General features: G+C 49.4%; 1 protein-coding gene across 1 annotated transcript; it reads left to right on the forward strand.

Annotated features, from left to right (window-relative positions):
* The first annotated feature begins 5,480 nt into the window (after positions 1–5,480).
* Positions 5,481–16,267, forward strand: RPS19BP1 (ribosomal protein S19 binding protein 1). The gene is made up of 4 exons (XM_075573746.1): positions 5,481–5,633; positions 7,485–7,655; positions 13,431–13,528; positions 15,566–16,267. The coding sequence occupies exons 1-4, from the start codon at positions 5,579–5,581 to the stop codon at positions 15,695–15,697; spliced, it is 456 nt and encodes a 151-aa protein (XP_075429861.1). The 5' UTR covers positions 5,481–5,578; the 3' UTR covers positions 15,698–16,267.
* Positions 16,268–17,162: the final 895 nt, after the last annotated feature.

The following is a 17,162-nucleotide window of genomic DNA, read 5'->3' on the forward strand; positions in this document are numbered from 1 at the left end:
CACCTCCCGCCGCCCCGCCGCATCACTTCCAGCCGCCACCCCGCCGCACCTTACACCCCCCCGCGCCTCACCTCCAGCCGCCACCCCGCCGCACCTCACCTCCAGCCGACCCACCGCGCCTTCGATCCGCACGAGTCATGTGAGGTGCAGGGGGCGGGGGGCAGAGTGAGATGCAGGGGGGGTGAGTGATGTAAGGTGCAGGGGGGGGGGTGATGTGAGGTGCAGGGGGGGAGTGATGTGAGGTGCAAGGGGGAAAGTGATGTGAAGTGCAGGGGGGAGAGAGTGATGTGAGGTGCAGGGGGAAGAGTGATGTGGGGTGCAGGGGGGGAGAGTGATGTGGAGTGCAGAGGGGAGAGTGATGTGGGGTGCAGGGGGGAGAGTCATGTAAGGTGCAGGGGGGGAGAGTCATGTAAGGTGCAGGGGGGGAGAGTCATGTAAGGTGCAGGGGGGAGAGTCATGTAAGGTGCAGGGGGGGAGAGTCATGTAAGGTGCAGGGGGGGAGAGTCATGTAAGGTGCAGGGGGGAGAGTCATGTAAGGTGCAGGGGGGGAGAGTCATGTAAGGTGCAGGTGGGAGAGTCATGTAATGTGCAGGGGGGGAGAGTCATGTAAGGTGCAGGGGGGGAGAGTCATGTAAGGTGCAGGGGGGAGAGTCATGTAGGGTGCAGGGGGGAGAGTCATGTAGGGTGCAGGGGGGGAGAGTCATGTAAGGTGCAGGGGGGGAGAGTCATGTAAGGTGCAGGGGGGGAGAGTCATGTAGGGTGCAGGGGGGAGAGTCATGTAGGGTGCAGGGGGGGAGAGTCATGTAAGGTGCAGGGGGGGAGAGTCATGTAAGGTGCAGGGGGGGAGAGTCATGTAAGGTGCAGGGGGGGAAAGTCATGTAAGGTGCAGGGGGGGAGAGTGAAAAGAAGGGGGTGCAATCGGGCGCTCCTAATTAATAAGTGCCAATGTGAATAGCGTGATAATAAAGGTGGACTCTTCTAAAGATATCACATAGATAAATTATAACCAAGTGTATACAATATGGCATAAACCACCACCAATAGTGAATAACAAAAATGTGATAAAATTAGGTAGCAGCTGCAAGAAAAAACCCTCTGTAGATCGGTTCCAGATCTATACGAATCTTCTGTGTTTTCCAGTTGAGGGGAGCGCAATGGGTCCACAGCATATATGTGAATAAAAAATACAAAAATTTATAGTGCAATACTATATGACTCAATGTCCTGTCTGATGAAAGGTGTTATCTTAACACTCACAGATTATAGTATATCAGATGGCATGTTGGAGACACTTCTCTCTCCAACTGGAGTGTGGATGAATAACGTGGAGAGGTCTTGAAATCTGTGTCTTGTGTACACACCTCTCAGGATTTTTCACTCAATGTAGCATATAATAAAGAGGAAAGATTGACATAGTGTAGTATGGTCTATCACTGAGTTGTAGGCAGAGTTTAACAATTTTCCACTCACATTTGTAAGGTTTAGGAACAGCAGTATAGAGACACTTCTCTCTCTATTAGGAGCAGGAGTAAGATTGTAGTGTAGAAGAGTAAATACACTTCTTTTTCTAATGAAAGCCGTCTAGTTGATAGGTGTACAGTCACAATCCCACCGTGGCTCGTTCAGTCAGGGATGTGTGCCCCGTAGATGTAAAACAGAACAAACTCACATTGGTATAGTATATCAAAATATCTATTGGATGCAGGTAAGTAGACATATAATACACTCACATTACGGAGTACAGTACCAGGCGTGGTACGAAATCACGGAGCCAGCACAGGACACTCAGCGTCTTGATACACGGCGTGCGCCTCTGTCTCAGGCTCCTATGTCACTTCCGGTGACGACTCGTCTCTGGGCGGAGCTAGATGGGAGGCCCACTATCACCGTAATGCTGGTCACTCTGCGGCTGTCAGGAAACTGGATTCTACGCATTTTGCTGATTAGCTTCGGCAGGATTCCTGTATGCTGTGGACCCATGGCTCTCCTCTCAAATCGAAAACACAGCAGTGGGGGAGAGTCATGTAAGGTGCAGGGGGGGAGAGTCATGTGAGGTGCAGGGGGGGAGAGTCATGTGAGGTGCAGGGGGGAGAGTCATGTGAGGTGCAGGGGGGGAGAGTCATGTGAGGTGCAGGGGGGGAGAGTCATGTGAGGTGCAGGGGGGGAGAGTCATGTGAGGTGCAGGGGGGGGGAGAGTCATGTGAGGTGCAGGTGGGGGGAGTCATGTGAGGTGCAGGGGGGGAGAGTCATGTGAGGTGCAGGGGGAGAGTCATGTGAGGTGCAGGGGGGAGAGTCATGTGAGGTGCAGGGGGGAGAGTTATGTGAGGTGCAGGGGGGGGAAAGTCATGTGAGGTGCAGGGGGGGAGAGTCATGTGAGGTGCAGGGGGGAGAGTCATGTGAGGTGCAGGGGGGAGAGTTATGTGAGGTGCAGGGGGGGGAAGTCATGTGAGGTGCAGGGGGGAGAGTCATGTGAGGTGCAGGGGGGAGAGTTATGTGAGGTGCAGGGGGGGGAAAGTCATGTGAGGTGCAGGGGGGAGAGTCATGTGAGGTGCAGGGGGGAGAGTTATGTGAGGTGCAAGGGTGAACGGGGGAGAAAGAAAGAGGGGACAGAGAGTTGAATGGAGAGAGAGAGGGGAGCGGAGAGAGAGGGGGCGGAGACAGAGGGGGAGCGGGAAAATTCACTCCCAGGCAACGCCGGGTATATCAGCTAGTATTTTGAAGATCTAGCAGCTAGGAAAAGTAAAAGTAATCTGACTAAAAAGGAAAGAGATGCTCTGGAAAAGATCACAAAAAATACTGATATAGTAATGAAACAAGCAGATAAGGGAGGGGGGTTGTTATTATGAATAGGGAGGACTATTTGGAAGAAGCAAGGCGATTGTTAGAAGATAAAGATACATATGAAATTATAAAACAAACCCCATCAAGGATATTTACTAAAGAATTAAAATCATTCCTAGACAAATGCAAAGAATTGGGAATCTTAACAGAACAAGAATATAAATTTCTATTCAATGAAACTCCTCAATTACCTATTTTTTATATCCTCCCAAAAATACATAAGAGTCTTACCAACCCCCCAGGAAGACCCATAATATCGGGAATACATTCGCTAACTGCCAATTTGTCAGCATATATTGACACTTTTTTACAGAAATATGTGAAATTATTAAAATCCCATCTAAAAGATACAACTGAAGCCCTTTCATTATTAGATCAACTTAAGTGGAAGGAGGATTACATTTTAGTATCTATTGACGTCTCTTCCTTATATACTTCCATTTTACATCATTTAGGCTGTAAAGCTATTAATTATTTCCCAACTAAAGATAAGGAACTTCCAGAAGCACAAATCCAATTTTTAATTGATGGTATCAAATTTATATTGAATAAAAACTTTTTTTGGTTTGAGGGTATTTTTTACTTACAGAAATGTGGCACCGCAATGGGTACCAAGTTTGCTCCCAGTTACGCCTCGGGCATGGTCAGCGCTTAGGCGCTGACCCGTGCTGAGGCGCGCTGCTGCTCGGCACTGCAGCCGCAATGAGAGCTGCTTTAGCAGGGGCTCTCGCACGCTTCCGCACGCCTGCGGAAGCGTGTGTCTTAAGAAATCTTTAGTTTCTTCGCTTGCCGGAGCGCAGGGCCGGTCACATGAGCCAATGAACTCACTCTATAGCACTTGCTGCAGGAATCGCCTCCGCGTGTATGCAGTATACATGCGGAGGCGATTCCTGCAGCAAGTGCTACAGAGTGAGTCCCAGCGCGCGGGATCTCCACATAAACGGAACTGAAATTGCCCCCCTGTCTGACTGATGATGATGCCGATCTGTTGAACATTTCGCTGACCTGGATACTCATTTATTCTTACTTACATGTAAGTTATTTTATTGCCTTATTGTTTAATAAATTTACAATTTTTCCTTACCTTGGTGCGCTTCTGTGCTTCTTTTCTTGGTCATTCTGTTCGCCGGGGGGTCTTCCACCGGAGTTCGTTTTTTGGAGTGAGGGGATACACTTCAAGCCGTAGGAGCTGCAAGAGGAGGGAGAAGAATTCATCTCTGCAACACTAGGAGCAAGAGCGCGGACTGAACTTTCTTTGACTTGTTATAGGGAATCTGTACTATTCTCTTTGGAGGATGAGATTTTTTGTTTAAATTCACCTTACATTATTTAATATTTCCTTGATCACAATCACAAATTGATCATTTGTATATTGTGTTAAAAGCGCCTTTCTAAATCACTTGGGTTCACTAGGCACCTTACACCCCCCCACACCTCACCTCCCGCCGCACCTTACACCCCTCCCCCCCCCGCACCTCACCTCCAGCCGCCACCCCGGCGCCTCCCCTTAAGCCGACCCACCGCGCCTCCGATCCGCCCCGCCGCCTCACCCAAACTCCATCCGCTGCGCTGGAGTCGGCTGGAGGTGAGGCGCGGCAGAGTGGCGGCTGGAGGTGATGTGCAGGGGGTGTAAGGTGCGGGTGGGTGGCGGCTGGAAGTGAGGAGCGGGGGGGTGATGTGAGGTGCAGGGGGGAGAGTCATGTCAGGTGCAGGGGGGGAGAGTCATTTGAGATGCAAGGGTGAATGGGGGAGAAAGAGAGGGGGCAGAGAGGTGAATGGGGAGAGATAGGGGAGCGGAGACAGAGGGGGAGCGGGAAAATTCACTCCCGGGCAACGCCGGGTATATCAGTTAGTATGAAATAAAAAATAAAGTCTACTGCTTCTCATTTAATATAAGCAGCGGTTCCAGATTATAACCCAGTTGCTATAACCTTATACTCTGATTTAAACTGGTTGGAGCTGACGGAGCAGCATTCACAGCAAAAGACCTTACACATTAAGAGCTTCTGTCCTATTTAAATGTCACACCCATTCATACTGTTACTTCAAATGTTATGGAAGTAATGCTGACATTTAAGCAATGGGATGTCCTGTAACCTTTCTAGTGACACTTCTCTGTAGAGAGTATCACTCATAATGATCTAATCTCCTATAAATGATTTATTATTCATTAAAATTGGATTTTTCTATTAACCGCTTACCTGTCAACGAACTTGAAATCAGCTGGGTGATAATGTCCCAGTCCAGTCTTTGGTTAGATCATTATACCAATGCTACTAACGTAGCAATACGAACCAGGGCTGGATCAATATCACCCTGATTATTTGGAATGTAATTGGCATATACAGTCTGAAACAATGTTTTCCAGGCTCCTGTGGCAATTAATAGGTTAAGTATTTTTTCCCCAAAACAATACTGATGTGGGTATTTGCAGCTTGCCACTTCTGTATGTATGTATGTATGTATGTATGTCCCTTATTACTGTGGCACAGCGCTGCCTCCTGCTGTATACTTGGACAATAATGTGACATAGATTTAAAGGGATTGGGTGCCCAGATCAAAGATGGCCGCCTAGTGATTCAGGCTGCCCATACTGAGCAGGGGACATGTCGGTGGTTGGTAACTAGGAGGCTGCAGCTGTATACGGAAGTGCGTCATCTTATCCCGGAAGTTGTGCGTGCAATGACCGGAAAGGAAGGCTGTGAAGTGCACGTGTGGGCTGAGTAGGACTGCGGTGATGTCCGCGTCACTGCTCAGGAAAGGACTGGAGCTGCTGAGCTCGGAACTGACCGGTAAGACAGAGGGCTTACTGGGGCACGGGGGGTGGGGTAGATACAATGACAGGGCACTGGGGCACATTGGGTGGGTGTTATACAGTGAGGGGACACGGGCACATTGGGTGGGTGTTATACAGTGAGGGGACACGGGCACATTGGGTGGGTGTTATACAGTGAGGGGCCACTGGGGCACATTGGGGTGGGTGTTGTACAGTTAGGGGCCCCCGGGGCACATTGGGGTGGGTGTTGTACAGCGAGGGGCCCCTGGGGCACATTGGGGTGGGTGTTGTACAGCGAGGGGCACATTGGGCTGGGTGTCCCCCCGGGGCACATTGGGGTGTGTGTTGTACAGCGAGCCCCCCCCCCCCCCCGGGGCACATTGGGGTGGGTGTTGTACAGCGAGGGCCCCCCCCCCCCCCCCGGGGGCACATTGGGGTGGGTGTTGTACAGCGAGGGGCCCCCGGGGCACATTGGGGTGGGTGTTGTACAGCGAGGGGGCACATTGGGGTGGGTGTTGTACAGCGAGGGGGCACATTGGGGTGGGTGTTGTACAGCGAGGGGGCCCCCGGGGCACATTGGGGTGGGTGTTGTACAGCGAGGGGGCACATTGGGGTGGGTGTTGTACAGCGAGGGGGCCCCCCGGGGCACATTGGGGTGGGTGTTGTACAGCGAGGGGGCACAGTGGGGTGGGTGTTGTACAGCGAGGGGGGCCCCCGGGGCACATTGGATGGGTGTTGTACAGCGAGGGGGCCCCCCGGGGCACATTGGGGTGGGTGTTGTACAGCGAGGGGCCCCCCCGAGGCACATTGGGGTGGGTGTTGTACAGCGAGGGGGGCCCCCCCGGGGCACATTGGGGTGGGTGTTGTACAGCGAGGGGGGCCCCCCCGAGGCACATTGGGGTGGGTGTTGTACAGCGAGGGGGGCCCCCCCGAGGCACATTGGGGTGGGTGTTGTACAGCGAGGGGGGGCCCCCCTGGGCACATTGGGGTGGGTGTTGTACAGCGAGGGGCCCCTGGGGCACATTGGGGTGGGTGTTGTACAGCGAGGGGCACATTGGGCTGGGTGTCCCCCCGGGGCACATTGGGGTGGGTGTTGTACAGCGAGCCCCCCCCCCCCGGGGCACATTGGGGTGGGTGTTGTACAGCGAGCCCCCCCCCCCACCCGGGGCACATTGGGGTGGGTGTTGTACAGCGAGGGCCCCCCCCCGGGGGCACATTGGGGTGGGTGTTGTACAGCGAGGGGCCCCCGGGGCACATTGGGGTGGGTGTTGTACAGCGAGGGGGCACATTGGGGTGGGTGTTGTACAGCGAGGGGGCACATTGGGGTGGGTGTTGTACAGCGAGGGGGCACATTGGGGTGGGTGTTGTACAGCGAGGGGGCACATTGGGGTGGGTGTTGTACAGCGAGGGGGCCCCCCGGGCACATTGGGGTGGGTGTTGTACAGCGAGGGGGCACATTGGGGTGGGTGTTGTACAGCGAGGGGGCCCCCCGGGGCACATTGGATGGGTGTTGTACAGCGAGGGGGCCCCCCGGGGCACATTGGATGGGTGTTGTACAGCGAGGGGGCACATTGGGGTGGGTGTTGTACAGCGAGGGGGCACATTGGGGTGGGTGTTGTACAGCGAGGGGGCCCCCCGGGGCACATTGGGGTGGGTGTTGTACAGCGAAGGGGGCCCCCCCGAGGCACATTGGGGTGGGTGTTGTACAGCGAGGGGGGCCCCCCCGAGGCACATTGGGGTGGGTGTTGTACAGCGAGGGGGGCCCCCCCGAGGCACATTGGGGTGGGTGTTGTACAGCGAGGGGCCGCTCATGATATACACTGCGGATCTGCATATTCCCTGTACTGCTGCTCTCCAATCCATACAGATAAAAAGAAGTTGGGCTCCAGGAAAGGAAAAGCCCCGCACAGCAGCCAGCATCAACTCCTCAGCAGCAACAAGATGGGAATGAAAAAGCAGCTCCGGAGATTAAAGCAGCAGGGGCAGAGGCAAAGCGAGCGAGCAACCGCCAAAAACAGGGTCACCAAGTCTGCTATAGGTGAGGTCTGTGTGTAGGGGACGATACAGCATCCGTCTATTCTTCTGCAACTGGCGGTGTGCAAAAGATCATTTCATTGGCTAATAATTGATAGCACTGAAGGAAAAACGAGTGATTCAAAATGTAGGGTTATTATACGGGTTACTTAGTGTTGTATTGCAGATAATAAATCGGTGGAATCTTATTCTGACATTCTTAGACATCACAACCTGTAAATCCCAGTGAGGAACCATGATCCCAGCTGCTGTTTTCTCTGGCTGTTCTGTAAAGACGTTTCCCCTGTTGAGTTATTTAGCAGCAGCTAATCCTGAACTCCTCACTGTACCTTGTTATTCTGCTCTCAAACCACACGGGACAGAACGATCTTATGGAAGCACCAAGTTGTCAGCAGTACGTTCCGTCTCTCGGCTCTAAACAGTGTAGTTATCTGTTTGTATTTACTCTACTGTCGCATCTGAGACTAAATGTGGACACCCCATACCCTAGGTAAGCCTCTCCTGCTCAAACACACGGTCTGAAGCTGTTACAGGGAAGAGCAGGTTGTAAATTATCAAGAAAATAAAGTCAGTGTGCCAACCCGCTGCAAAAAGAAAGGAAGATGAAATGGTTTTAGAACATGTAGCCTTGGGTCATGCCGTCACTGCCCCTGATCATGCTGGATAGTGGAGATTTGTAGGATATAGGACAGTCACTACTGGTAGGGTAGTGATGCACGGAGCAGCCTCCCTGCAGAGGCAGCGAGGGGCAAGTAAATTGTACAGAAAATGTAACAGTTACATAGTAGATGAGGTTGGGGAAAAAGACGCACGTCCATCAAGTTCAACCTATGCTAAATTTAGACAACAGATATTTTATCCTATATCTATACTTATTGATCCAGGGGAAGGCAAACAAAAAAACCCCAGTGTCATATAATCCAAAGAGAAATCTCATAAGGGGAAAAATAAATCGGATTATTCCTTGGATCAACATCCTTCCCATGTATACTTATTTGGAATATCCCTGTATACCTTTCCTTTCTAAAAAGATGTCCAACATTTTTTTAACATATCTATTGTATCTGCCATCACAGTCTCCATGGGTAATGAATTTCACATTGTTACTGCCCTTACTGTAAAGAAACCTTTCCTTTGTTGCTGGTGAAATCTCCTTTCCTCCAACCTTAAGGGATGGCCCCGAGTCCTTAGTACTGCCATTGGGATGAATAGTTCTTTTGAAAGCTCCTTGTATTGTCCCCGAATATATTTGTATAGAGTTATCATATCCCCTCTTAGACGCCTCTTTTCTAATGTAAATAATGTAAATAAATCTAATTTAGCTAGTCTCTCCTCATAAGTTAGATTGGCCATCCCCTTTATTAATTTGGTGGCTCTTCTCTGCACTCTCTCTGGTTCCATAATGTCTTTTCTTAGGCTTGGTGCCCAAAATTGTACTCCATATTCAAGGTGTGGTCTTACTAATGCTTTGTAAAGGGGCATAATTATGTTTACTTCCCTTCCATCCATTGCCTGTTTGATGCAAGATAAGATCTTGTTTGCCTTTGCAGCTACTGCATGACTTTGGGCACTATTGCTAAGCCTGCTGTCTACAAGCACTCCTAAATCCTTCTCCATCAAGGATTCCCCCAATTTATCCCCATTTAATTTGTAAGTCGCCTTTTTATTCTTGCATCCCAAATGCATAACCTTACATTTATCTGTATTAAACCTCATCTGCCATTTACCTGCCCACGTTTCCAGTCTCTCCAAGTCCTTCTGAAGAGAAATTACATCCTGCTCTGATTCTATTACCTTACACAATTTAGTATCATCAGCAAAGATAATAAACAAGTTAAAAAGCAGGGGTCCCAGTACCGATCCCCGAGGTACTCCACGACTTTAGCCCAACCTGAAAAACTTCCATTTATGACAACCCTTTGTTGTCTGTCCTTTAACCAATTTTCAATCCAGGTGCATATATTATTTCTGAGTACAATTTTCTTTATTTTGTACACCAACCTCTTGTCTGAAACCGTATCAAAAGCCTTTGCAAAATCTAAGTAGACCACATCAACTGCATTATCCTGGTCTAAATTCCTACTTACCTCCTCAAAGAAACAAATAAGGTTAGTTTGGCATGATCTATCCTTCATAAATCCATGCTGACTATTACTAATAATTTTGTTTTCCATTAGGTATTCCTGAATATTATCCCGTATTAAACCTTCAAGTAGTTTCCCCACTATTCAACAAGGTCAGGCTTACAGGTCTGTAATTCCCCGGTTGTGATCTAGCTCCCTTTTTAAATATAGGCACCACATCTGCTTTACGCCAATCTTGTGGTACTGGGCCTGTGGAAATGGAGTCCTTGAATATTAAATATAATGGTTTGGCTATTACTGAGCTTAACTCCTTGAAAACTCTTGGATGTATGCCGTCGTTGCCAGGTGCCTTATTTACTTATTTGCAATCTAACCAATTGTTCATTAATATGGAGGTTGTGGCTTCCTCCTGCGGCACTACTATTGAACTTGATTCTTCCCTGGTAAACACAGAGGCAAAGAATTTGTTTAATACCTCAGCTTTTTCCTTATCTCCAATAATCTGCCTACCCATCTCACACTGAAAGGGTCTTATATTTTCTTTTCTCATTTTTTTGTTATTAAGGTACTTAAAGAACTTTTTAGGGTTGACCTTACTTTCTATTGCAATCCTTTTTTCATTATCCATTTTTGCTAATTTGATTGCCCTTTTGCAATTTTACACACACACCACACACCACACACATATTCCTATCTCTATATAAATCTCAAAGTTGTTTGTTAGTAGATGTGGGCATTCTCATTGGTCCCTCAGTCTGCCCGCCCATGACCCGCCTCCCCTACGGGTCTCATTGGCCAAGTGGTACGCTGACATCACGGACACACCTACTCCACAGACAGTCTCACCCTGCAGACTCACCATAACACTCTGACACACTCTCCCTGCTGAATCACCCCTGCGGACTCGGCCACACACCTTGGTAAGTTTAACACACTCCTGTTACCTCTCCACGCACATCACCACTCCCCTTACTGTCTCTCCACTATCCCCACTTACCCTATGTCCACCCACCCCCTCTTACCCGGCCACGCCACCGCTGACAAATCACTCCCTCCACACACGCTTACTCTCTGCACCACTCTGCTATGCCCGCCCACCCCGTAACTTCACGGCCGCTCCGCAATGGGCGCCTTCACGCACAACGCTCACAAGTCACTCCCTCCCCCTTACCAACCGATGCTTACACTCTGCACCGCAAATATGGCCCCATCCTCACCCTGTCGCCCGCCTTACTGCACCTAACATGGTCATCTGCCACAATATTCATTGTCCCCTTGCCCGCTGAACAAATCGCCTCCGCAATGGCCGCCCGCCCCGCAACTTCACAAATCGGGCCCCGTCACCCGCCTTACTGTCCGATACACGCTCATGTCCCCCTTGCCACAAATTACCGCCTTCACGCACGGTCAAAGGCAAATACAATCATTTTCACCCTTAACCAAAATTCCCGTCTTCCCGCCAGAACCCTGCGTTATTTCTTTAACACACTTCATGCACGTTCAGCATCATGCTAAAATGGCCGTACTCCCTCCTTCACTCCGCGCTCTGCATCAGCTCCCTCCCCGGCGGCCGCGCGGCCCGGGACATGGCCGCTGGGGGGGCCAAGCAGTGTGAGTGTGAGTGTGTGAGTGTGTGAGTGTGTGAGTGTGAGTGTGTGAGTGTGTGAGTGTGTGAGTGTGTGAGTGTGTGAGTGTGTGAGTGTGTGAGTGTGTGAGTGTGTGTGTGTGTGTGTGTGTGTGTGTCTCCAAATAAACAGACATGGGTAGTGGATTGAGAGGGACATTTTACTCCTGGCAATAATTTGTTCCTCACTTTCACCCCCCCTCCCCCCCTCCCCTTCTCACTTTCACTCCACGCCTCCCCCGCTCCTGCAATCGCGTTCAACGCCGGGTATATCAGCTAGTATTGGTCCGCTCGCCCCCCACGGCTCTCATTGGCCGGTTTGTCTTCTCTCCCCTCCCCCGTGTGTCCCGTGCATCCATACCGTCCTGACCTGCCTCAGCCGCCGCCCGCACTCACCAGACACCCTCCACCTCACACCCTAGCGGGACACACACCTCACATTTTTACATCAGTTATGTCACCAAAATCTACATTGTACTGTGGTGTGTTTACAATAAACCATTTTTAAACAATGTTTTTTCTTTACAACATTATTATACAACCTTTCCACCAAATAGTCATCCTATTGTTCCCCTATTTATAACTAATACTACCTATTACAGATTTACATCCTGGGCAACGCCGGGTCTCTCAGCTAGTTCCTTATAATTCTGATACGATGTCTCCGTCCCTTCTGACTTAAAGAATCTAAACGCCTTCCTCTTCTTGTCCATTTTCCTCCCCTACCTGTTTAATTAGCCACATTGTTTTTGGCTTATTTCTTTTATACTTATTACCCAAGGGTATGGTTTTTTGGCTCCACCTCTCTGCCTCCTATCCCTGTGGCTGCTGCCCGGGCTGGAGGTAGGCCCGGGGGGGGAGGGGTAGGCGGGCGACGGGACAGTGGCTGGCCCCATACTTGCCCGCTCTGGGCGTGTTGAGCGTGCAGGGGGAAAGCTAGGGAGGGACTGACGGAGAGAGGTGGCTGGAGGGCTCGAGTTTTTGGCTGGAAGTGGCTGGTGGTTCAGTGGGTGGCGCGGGGGGAGCTGTGAAGGGGCCAGCTTTTGGGGGCGCGGGGCTCTCGCACGGCGCCGCCTCCCCCTCTTGCCCCCATTTTACCACGCCCCCCACCTCCCGCTCCCTACAGACCGCATATCGTGGTCAAGTGCCTCTCCACGTGCCGCCTGTCTGCACTGCGGGCGCGTTGTCTGAGGCAGCGGGACCATAGCCTCAGGCTTCTTGCATTAGCAAGCATGCATTGAAGTTTATTTTCAGCCTGTACTATTATCTTATCTGCTCCTTCCTTTCTGCTCCCACTTGGTTTAGTCTTTAGAAGTTTTCGAGTATTATCTGTATTTATTATAGGTGCCTCATTGCTTGTCAAACTCGCACTTGCCCCCATTCTACCTCCATACCGCCTTGTATCCCCCTCTATTCCATTTAGTTCATTATCTGTTTCATTCCCCTCCCCCCTCCATCCTAGTTTAAAATCTCCTCCAACCTTTTTAGCATTCTCCCCCCTTGCACAGAAGATCCCTCTTCATTGAGGTGCAATCCGTCCCTAAATATAGATGGCACCTCTCAGAAAAGGAGTCCCAGTGCTCTAAAAACCCAAACCCCTCCTTCCTGCACCACTTTCTTAGCCATGCATTAACCTCCCTGATCTCTGACTGTCTCCCTGCGGTAGTGCATGGCACTGGTTGTATTTCAGAAAATACTACCTAAAGTCCTTGCTTTAAGCTTTTGGCCTACCCAATACCTTTGTTGTTCACGAGAGATTGCCAATAAGTAATCTGTACAGCGGGGTGAGCAACTCCAGTCCTCAAGGGCCACCACCAGGACAGGTTTTGAGAATATCACTGGTTCAGCACAGGTGGCTGTCATTGACTGGGCCACCTGTGCTGAAGCAGGGATATCCTTAAAACTTGACCTTTTTGGTGGCCCTTGAGGACTGGAGTTGACCACTCCTGCTGTAGAGTCCAGAATAGGGGTACCATGAGGACAGGTACACCTGTCTTGGTGTGTGTGTGGTGATGGGGAGTTTACTATATTAATAAATCTGTAATAACACAAATCGCTGCTCTTGTCCCAGAGGAGTTTAAGAAGAGCAGGGGAAAGGATCATCTCCAACAAAACCTCAAGTACATGCTCAGCTGCCAGACTGTAGCTAACAAAGAAGTTGTTAAGAAGGTGAGTGCTGTCAGGGGGGGGCGGGGGTGTTAATATTCCTGGCTTCATCTTGGGTCTATATTAGGCCGGTGATTTAAAAATCAAAACTAGTAACCGAGCCCTTTATGGCAGGGGTTCTCAACCCCAGCCCGTCTCACCAACCGGTTAGGTTTTCAGGATATCCCTGCTTCAGCACAGGTTGTGCAATAGATGACTGAGCCACTTGTGCTGTAGCTGGGATATCCTTAAACCTGACCTGTTGGGAAGTCTTGAGGACTGGAGTTGAGTACTCCCTGCTTTACGGGATGCCTGCCCCTCTGTTACCCCAAAATGCCCTACTCACATGAAAACGTTAAGGGTATATCAGCTTGGACACACACGGTTTTTTTTTCTGTAGGGTAAATGGTGCTCAACCCTAGGCAAAGAATAATGAATTTAAATCTATACTACAATAAATAATTCCGCTTTAAAGCTGCAGACTGAGCAATAGCTACATTTGTTTATTAATATGAGTTCTGTACTATGAGAAAATACTTGTAGCATTAAAAAAAAAAACTCATCATTTGTGTTTGTTTCTATAACAACCCTTTACAAAGTCACATCCCCTTCCTCTTCTGAAACAGGCTCTGACACACCCATTTTTGAGCCCCGTCCTCTCTCTTGCAGTGCACCAATTGTATCTAGTGACTGCCTGGTCACATGATCTTCCCCACAGAACTTTGCATCTTTGGTCCTCTTCTGCTGCACTGACAGCCATTTAGTGAGCCCCCGAGCCGAATCTTCGCCGATCGGCAACTTAGCTAATTACTTATCATTGTGTGGATTGTATTGATGCGCATATTAAAGGGGGGAAAAAACAGCAGCTTGGACTGCAGCTTTAAATAAATAAATGTTAGTATTCCCGCGCCCTTCCTGGTAATTTCATCAGCACAATGAGTTGGTTTTGACCCACAAAGCAAAAAAAGGGAGATGGGCCTTGGTTCTCCTTAAATAGCCATATATCTGTCTCTTCCTCCCTTTTTCATCTCAAGTTTATTTTGTTTTGGGTTTTTTAATGCTTTGCCTAATGTTCTTTGTTAATTTACAATAGTGCTGTGTAATTAAAGCCTTTTGTATTTTTAAATATATATGTTCAAATGTAAAATGCCAGTTCCTGCACAGGCTGCAGGGGGAGCTCTGCTCACCACTGGTCTCAGCTGTAATGTTCCTGATCTCCTTGCTTAGCTCTGATGAAGATCCTAGTTGAGATCAAAACGTTGACTGGCAAAATAAACCTGGCAATCTTACAGCAGAAACCCCAACCTGATAAAAAAAAAATTTGTTTTTTTTTTTTTGGTTTTTTTTTACATCACTGAAACGGGGAGAGGGGGTCCAGCAGAGTTGAACTGCAATGGTTAGCTCCGGGGAACCCCCAATTACTGAGAAACTTACTGGTGTTGTTACCTGTCTCTGTCCTCCCGCTAGGGCAGGGGTGGTCAACTCCAGTCCTCAAGGGCCACCAGCAGGTTTTCCGGATATGCCTGCTTCAGCACAGGTGGTAGAGTCAACGACTGAGCCACCTGTGCTGAACTGGTGATATGCTTAAAAAACCTGGCCTGTTGGTGGCCTTGAGGACTGGAGTTGGCCACCCCTGCTCCTGGGGATACAACGTTGCGACTTCCACTTGGACTGCCATTTAAATATTTAGCAAGAACACCGTAACTTCACCAATAAGTGTCTCTGAGCTGAAAATAGGGCGCTCCGGCCCCGTAAACCCCTCCGGTTCCAACGGTGTAATGAAAAATAAAACTATTTGCTTAGTGATATGGAGAGAATCATTCCGCTGCGATAACGGTTATCAGCGCTCGCTCCCATGTTCATTGCCATTGAAGGACATGACCATGCACGATGCAGCTCTGATGCCCCCTATGGAAGCTTGGTGACTCCCGGCCCTATCCCCTTCTCAATTCCTTTTGTCTCCTCATGGAGTCCGGTAAAAAGGCTTTATGGGATTCAGACAGTTTGTTTGGATGGGAGGACGTTGTGTGCTACTAATTACGGGCTGCATCTGTCACCCAGGTCTTGAAACAGAACCGTGGACGCAGAGCTAATGACCGACAGGTGAAACAGAGAAAGAAGATCGTGGAGAAGTCTGTGTTCTTAGATGCGGACTTCAAACGCTTCGAGAAGGAGTACTTTGGGAGAAGATAAGGGGTCACCACAAAGAGTTGGAGAAGGAATACTTTGGGAGAAGATAGGGAATCACCAGAAAGGATGAGGGTGAAGGGCGTCCTGTGATAAATGTGCTTGTCAATGGCATCAATGATGTAGTCAAAGATTTTATGGGGTGTTCTAGGCAGAGTTTCTGGCTCAGGAGGAGACCGTGTTCTCTTGACACCCAAACGCATTGATATGCAAGCCCGGTACGCCCGTTTCTATAATATATACACCAATGGGGTAATAACATAAACCTCACAAGATACACTTCATGGAATATCATTTACCTAACGATTCCGGTTTTAACCAAAAAAGCACCACTGACCACTTATCGTGCGCTGCCCGTGACAACTGGAAATTAAGCATCAGTTCTTATAGAATGACACCTTTTAGCAGACCAGCCAGAGATAGGATACCAAGGTAACCCAAAGGAAGTACAGAAACTAAAATAAGTGCTCAGATCAAACGTCAATATTTTTATTGTTAACACTGAAACACATTATTTTTAATATAATGAAAACCCTGGAAAAAAATAAACACCGAAGACCAGAATTCCTAAATCTATCTAACCTGTGCTGTTTAAGTGTCTCGCCACAGGGTGGCAGTGTGGTGCCATTAAGCTGGGAAGTCCGACCTACGCCATGTTTTGGGGTCCTGTCTGAGATGTGAATCTGCGCATAAATGTTTATTATCATTACTGTAAGATGGAGGGTTTTTTATTACTTGCAGTCTCTGGTTTGTAACCACTACCAGCCTCACATTATAAAGCCAGTATAACCAGCTTTGCACTGATGAGACAGCTGTCTGTGAGTAGGATGACTGGCTCTGCACTTCTTTACCCCTGGCTGTGCTGTAAAAGCTGTGTAATGGGGCAGGGATGGGCTTATCGGGTTCTATGGTAAAGTAGATAAGAAGCAAAAAATGACGCCCTAGGGGGTGCTCATTTGCATGTCATTACCCAGAATCCCAGGCTGCAGGGGAAGCACTGTGATTAAGAGGTATCACGTTTGTGGATGTGTTTGGTAACATTACTGTGCTCTATACGGGGGAGAGTACTTGTCACCTTTTACTCGCCGTCTCGGCGTAGTGCGGTTCATCCTAACCGCGTCATCGAGCGCTTCATAATTAAACGTCACTGATCAGCTGCCCAGTTCATTGCGGCTTTGTATTGCTCACCCTCGCCCTTCAACGTGGTAAGATACTGCGCCATGCTGGATTCTCCGGCAGCACAAAGGCTCGCCGCAGGGCGAGATGAGGAACACTTAACCCCTTCTGTGCCAGTGGTCCTTGTCACCTCCAGCCCCGCACAATCCGGGGATGTAACCGGCACGGCGCCCTGCTTCCGTTAAGAGCGCGGTTAGATTTTCTGTGGGGAGCGAACGCCCCCTAGGAGAAACACTAGATGTGGTGATGTACAGTAGGGGTGGGCAACTCCAGTCCTCAAGGGCCACCAACAGGT

Source organism: Ascaphus truei, chromosome 17 (assembly GCF_040206685.1).
Source record: "Ascaphus truei isolate aAscTru1 chromosome 17, aAscTru1.hap1, whole genome shotgun sequence".
Classification (NCBI taxonomy): domain Eukaryota; kingdom Metazoa; phylum Chordata; class Amphibia; order Anura; family Ascaphidae; genus Ascaphus; species Ascaphus truei.

Bases quoted from the DNA above. Each gene is read 5' to 3' on its own strand.
- RPS19BP1 (XM_075573746.1), top strand. From the start codon at position 5,579: ATGTCCGCGTCACTGCTCAGGAAAGGACTGGAGCTGCTGAGCTCGGAA. The intron at 5,634-7,484 runs GTAAGACAGAGG...CAATCCATACAG, and splicing joins GCTGAGCTCGGAACTGACCG to ATAAAAAGAAGTTGGGCTCC. The intron at 13,529-15,565 runs GTGAGTGCTGTC...TCTGTCACCCAG, and splicing joins ACAAAGAAGTTGTTAAGAAG to GTCTTGAAACAGAACCGTGG.